The sequence below is a fragment of the Pundamilia nyererei genome, unplaced genomic scaffold (genome assembly GCF_000239375.1).
Source record: "Pundamilia nyererei isolate P.nyererei 1_Seehausen unplaced genomic scaffold, PunNye1.0 scaffold00168, whole genome shotgun sequence".
Lineage (NCBI taxonomy): Eukaryota > Metazoa > Chordata > Actinopteri > Cichliformes > Cichlidae > Pundamilia > Pundamilia nyererei.
The window spans coordinates 1,200,373-1,206,164 of NW_005187569.1; the positions used below are offsets into that span (position 1 = coordinate 1,200,373).

The 5,792-nt window shown below is 39.8% G+C and overlaps 1 protein-coding gene across 5 annotated transcripts in view; it reads right to left on the minus strand.

Annotated features, from left to right (window-relative positions):
* vrk2 (VRK serine/threonine kinase 2) overlaps window positions 1-5,680 on the minus strand; it is a 28,449-nt gene extending 22,769 nt beyond the window's left edge. For 2 of the 5 annotated variants that reach the window (XM_005745856.1, XM_005745852.1), the window contains exons 1-6: window positions 5,462-5,680; window positions 5,034-5,096; window positions 4,788-4,928; window positions 2,950-3,005; window positions 1,042-1,111; window positions 394-481 (exon numbers count right to left, since the gene is read on the minus strand). In XM_005745856.1, the coding sequence (XP_005745913.1) occupies window positions 394-481; window positions 1,042-1,111; window positions 2,950-3,005; window positions 4,788-4,917 (344 nt within the window). In that variant the 5' untranslated portion in view covers window positions 4,918-4,928; window positions 5,034-5,096; window positions 5,462-5,680. Of the gene's footprint in view, window positions 1-393; window positions 482-1,041; window positions 1,112-2,949; window positions 3,006-4,787; window positions 4,929-5,033; window positions 5,097-5,190; window positions 5,248-5,419 lie in introns of those variants that run through there. The other 3 variants (XM_005745853.2, XM_005745855.1, XM_005745854.1) reach the window with 3 other exon arrangements.
* Between the last annotated feature and the right edge of the window lie 112 nt (window positions 5,681-5,792).

The following is a 5,792-nucleotide window of genomic DNA, read 5'->3' on the forward strand; positions in this document are numbered from 1 at the left end:
TTTTTTTTTCACATTCTGTCTCTCACAGTTGAAGTGTACCTCTGGTGCAAATTACTGACCTCTGTCATCATTTTAAGTGGGGGAACTTGCACAATCAGTGGCTGACTAAATACTTTTTTGCCCCACTGTATAATACCAAATGTGTCAATTTCTACAAAATACTACACTCATTCCAGTTAGGACAGCTGCATTATTAAATTTAATAACATTAGAAACACGCTGCTCCTTCTTCCTGCTTTTTTTTTTACATTTATGAATCTAAACACAGCATTGTTCAAGTTATTTTCTCTTTGCTTAAAATTTGGTGGCTGCAAAAAAACAAACAAAAAAAAACAAAACAATCATAGCAACCTATGAGTTAATCAAACCTATTAGTGTTGACTGTGTCAATACCTGAGGTTATTATACTCTGCAATTCCTGACCCCCAGTACGTCGGGATGCCCAGGAAGTCCAGCTTCTTGCTTCTCTTCCATTTTTGCACTGGAACAAGTTTAGGAACAATCACAGGTATGCATCGACACATCTACACAAGGTGCTAACATGGAGCTATTGTGTCTGAACAAAAAAACAAAACAAAAACTGAGCTCTATGAAAAGTAGACAAATGTTTTGCCAAAAAAGAAAAAAAAGATTTGTCCTTGTAAGTGTAAGAACGTGTGCATACAAATATCAATCTTATTGGGACTACAAATACACACACACACACACACAGAGGCCCCAGACAAAGCAGTGGGCCTGGCTCAGGGCTTGATGGCGGCTGGCCTGACTGGCTCTCAACCAGGCTGGCAGGTGGTCAGGGGCTCAGTGGAGGCCCGGGCATCATTACGTGTGAGTAGCTTCCTCTCCAAACGAAGGCGTTGGAGAGCTCAGACAAGCACGGAGAGTGGGGCCCAACTGCCACTGAGGTGCATGTTTGCTTTGGCTTATTATTAATTACTGAGCAGCACTCAGCAAAGCCTCTGAGTCTGCAGCCACTTCATCAGTCAAACGCTCTTGTGCTCCAGCGAGCTGCCGGGACACTGGACGGGTGGTGCTACTCACTGCTCTCGGGTTTGGCTGCCCTCTGGTAGAACTTGAGCTCCGAGAACAGGGAGCCATTCTCCTGGTACTCCTGCATGTATGAGCACACAGTATTAGCACAGTGCAGCTTTAACCAGTGACCATGCAAAAGTTAATTGTCTGTGTCTAATTCCAAAAGGTAAAATTGTGAAAAAGATTTGTGTCTCGGCCAGTGAGCATCATGTCACTTACATGCCTGTTTCAATGCTTTGTTTCCTGGTTGTTTATGTTATTATTCCTTATGTATCGGGAGAAATCATAAAAATACCTGGATGACACATGAATGTTGTCTAACTTTAGTCTCGCGAACCCATGTGAACAGCCCCGTGCAACTCTAAATGCTTTTTCTTTCTTTTTTTTAGCTCAAGTCCATGCCCAAACTTATGTTAACTGCAATTGTCACTGCTAAGATCTTTTAGAACTACTTCACACAGTTACACAAACAATAACACTGCTAGCTGACAAATAGAATTAGAATAATAGCATTAGCTTAATTTAGTATCACAGCATAATAATTAATTGACTACTGATTGATTAATTGACTTATTGAGCTTGCTTAAGAGAAAGAGAGGGATTAGTTATTGTTATATCTCAAATTAAACAGCTGACAGTAAAACATCAAACAATATTTTCTTCTTCCCATTTATTTCACTGGAACATCAGGAAGCAGCAAGAAAATTTAGCATGTATAGGACTGGTTCAGAACCCAGAGTCAGACCCTGACGAAACGGCAGAAGTAGAGCCATGTAACATGAGGTGCACGGACAGAACCTTCTCATCCAGGTGAAAGGGGATGAGATGAAAATAAAGAAACAGTAAAAACTAGTATTTGTGATTGACTGTTTCCTAACTGGAAGCACACACCTCCTAAACTGTTGGTGTCGTTGAGAGTTTGCAATGCAACCAGCAGAGATTTCAGGAAGTTACTGCTCCCAGCCAAGACACAGTCCAGGACATAAGCCCTTTTAAAACCAAAATGTGTCAATATTTAAGCTCTGACTTTGGTTGGGATTCAATTGAATTTATGTGCATTTTTTCTGTACGGCACATAGACAAACAGGCATTAATTAGACATCTCTGATTCCTGTTTCAGGTTTCAGAGCATCTTGGGGACACTAGTAAGTAAAATTTTATTTATATAACACCTTTCAAGATAAAAATCAAAGTGCTTCACAGAAGCTAAAACCTAAAAATAAAAATCAATCAAAAGCAAGTTTAAAAAGATGAGTTTTTAAGCTGTTTTTTTTTTTTTTAAAGCGAGACCACGGAGTCCACAGACCTCAGGCTCAAAGGGAGAGAGTTCCACAATCTGGGGGCCCACAGTTACAAAAGCTTTGTTTTCAGCCTTGTGTTTTAGGCTGAAGACACTAATTCAAGTCCAAAGCATTTCTGCTTGCAAGTAAACAAAGAATGTGGCTTATGGCCTGTGCATTATTTTAGTGTCTTTATTGAAAGGATAAACAGATAAAGATGCTGTCAACAAAGTTTTGTTCCCTTCACTATAGTCCAATAACTGGCACAAAAAGACACACGTGTGACAACTTCCAAGCAAGAAGAACATGTGGATTCCATCAAAGGCCATTCTGTTAACACTAAACATTACTTCTTGTGCAAAGTTGGAGGAATCATCACACCGACTTTGGTTGCACTTTGCTCTCATGTTTATTTTTGGTCCACGTGAGAAAGTCAGGTGATATTTGGTGAAATAGAAAATGAAAAAAAGAGGAAACGTCATTTTGCTGTATAACAGTCTAGTCATTTAATATCAATAACCACAGTTACACCTGCTTTCTACTGCCAGCAGCATAGTGCAGCCACATTAAGGTATCACAGCATTAACGTGCCCCTGAAGGTGGACAGGTCAGCTGTGCGTGCAACATATGTACTCACCACTTTGATGACAAAGTCAGTGTCTGTTCCAACAGGTCTGTCAATGTCCTTGGAGGCTGAAACATAACAGAAGACAGAATGAAGACGAGACAACATAATTCATGGATGAGAGCAGGCCTCTTGGATCTTAAAAATATATCCAAGACCAGAAGGAAATGTATACGAGTGTTTTCATCACTGGATTTGTGCATGTAAGCAGTTATCTGTTTGGAAATAAAAAGATCTATACATATTAGAGGGACTGAAAAGTCAGTTTATAACAAGCATCAACATTTATGTTCCAGCGGTGCCTGTGCACCTAAAAACTTGCCACTGAATTTTTTACAATTCTGGCAGGTTCATGGAATATTAGGATATTGCTTTAAATAAGATTTTGCATAAAATTTTATTTATTTAATATTTTTGCATAGATAAGCAATTATATTGGTTTACAATGAGGCATTCTGTCAGAAGTAAAACAAATATAAAAACATTTTAATTTCATCAAGAAATACAACATAAAGAAAAGAAAATTACACAATAAAAATCTGAAACATTAATAAATGTTGCGGGGGTTTTTTCTGCCCGTTCTGTTGGTTTTTGTTTTTTGCCCTTCTCCCCCGTCCCTCTTCTCAGCTGTTTCTCTTTCCCTCTTTCTTTCTCCCCTTCTTTCCTCCAGTCAAGTCTGTCCCGTATTCAGCAAGTGAAAATAAAATAAACAATAAAAAGGTGAATCAAATGAACCATTACGGCAAGGCTGGGATGGTCAATTTGGTAAAGTAAATCCGTTGGGCATCTTTCTTTGCCTTTAGACAATAATTCTGATGCAAAAGAGCCAAACGGGACAGGCAAAAAAAAAAAAAAATGTTGCAGTTTGTCAGCATATGACTTCATCCTCAATCTGTGTTTCCTGTCCTTGAAGGTAGCACAGTCTACTGCCACTGGGAGGACCAGATTATCCTCCAGTCACACAAGAGAATATGGTGGTTGCCTGTATGGAATGAGCATGTGATCTCGTTGCCTTTGAAAAGGTTGCTTTGAAGATGGCGACCAGGTTTATGACCACTCACATTCAGTTGCCATCTTGTTGGTGCATTTTAAGACAGAGATACAACAGCAATAAGAATCACCCTGTTATAAGTTTGTTACTGAATATGGTCAAGTTGACAATTACATGCAATCTGTCTGTGACAATACAGCAATTAGCTGTGAAAAATCAAGAACAATCACAAATCTGTTCGTCCTCAGTCAGTCTTTGCGGAAATTCAAAGACTCATTTTGGGCTCAAGTGCAATACACTGGCAGACTGTAGAGAGCTAGGGACAGGCCATCTACCTGCAGAGCGCATCTGCTGTCAGATTGAGGTAGTGTCCAAAGTATGTGATACAGCTGGTCTGTGGACAACTCTTGCGTGGAAAAAAGCAGTTATAATATACAAAGGCTTGAAGTGAAACCATTGTTAAAAAAAAAACGAAAAAAAGGATCCACTACAGCAACTTGCTTTCTGTGCCTTTCATACTGTATTGTTTAAACTTTAATGATTTTTCAAGCTTTTTCTAGAAATGGAATGAGAGAAGCATGTCACCCACAGCTATGTGTTGCTGGGCTTCTGGGGGACTGCACCTCCATGGTTGAAAACCCCCTCCATCGGTGAATACCCATGAAGTGAATGATAAAGCATAAAACAGGGGTGGGCAACTCCAGGCCTCGAGCGCCGGTGTCCTGCAGGTTTTAGATGTGTCCTTGATCCAACACAGCTGATTCAAATAGCAAAATTACCTGGAGTTGCCTACCCCTGGCATAAAAGAAGCTTTCATGTGTGCATGTGTAGGTTTGTCGTCAGACACGTTGCTCCTTACCAAGATAGATCAGTCCAAAGCCACCTTGCCCGATGATTTTCCCCAGCCTCCATTTCTTCTTATCAGTGTCTATTAGTATGAAGCCTTCTGGAAGAGGTTTGGGTAGCACAGGTTTTCGTGGAGGTGCCATAAAAACTGAGACTGTTTAAAAAAAAAAATTATATATATGAAAACATGTAACGCCCTGAAACCACAGAACGCTGTATGCCTATGAGGAAAAGGAATCAGGGCTGTTTATGGACTTACTCAAGAGCTCTGGAAAACCTCCAAGGGAGTTAATGACGCACTCACACGAGGCTGAAGCAGTTACTGAAAAACAAAACGAAAACAGCGAGTGTAACTGACCATTATTAAAGTATAGTTCTAGATTCCACAAGTACTTAACACAACGTTAACGACTCACTGACTGTGTTTATCACATGGAGTTGTTGGTCAGCTTGAATGTTTGCTATGACCAACGGCTATCTAACAGTAGTAGAAACAGCTAATAACACAAGAACCCTAATAAAAAATGGAATGACAGCTGAATACAGCACAACGCAAGACCGATAAAAACACTACAGTGTTGGCTAAAAGTTACTGGCAGAACTGCTCTGCAAAGACATTTACTGTTAGAAAACTTAATTAACAACCTGCTAAACTGAGCTAATGAGAAGTTCTTCAGTATGACTCACGGGCTGAAATGTTCAGTAACCACCGAGATGAAGAAAAGCCGCACGTCGTCCCTTGGGATTCTTAACTAAGAACACACCGATAAGTAATTTGAACTACGCTTTCCTCGCTGGGTTCCAGCACAAACTGCTGCCCTGTAAATTGGAAACAGAAACAAACCCCTTTTCACTTCCTGAACATTATCCCTCCCGCTACGCCACACAGCCAATTGCATGCTCCAAAAAAATCTCAACAACCAATAGGGATGCGAAGGAGGCGTAGAAGTAGAAATAACGTAGAAATAATAATAATAATAATAATAATAATAATAATAATAATAATAATAATAATAAT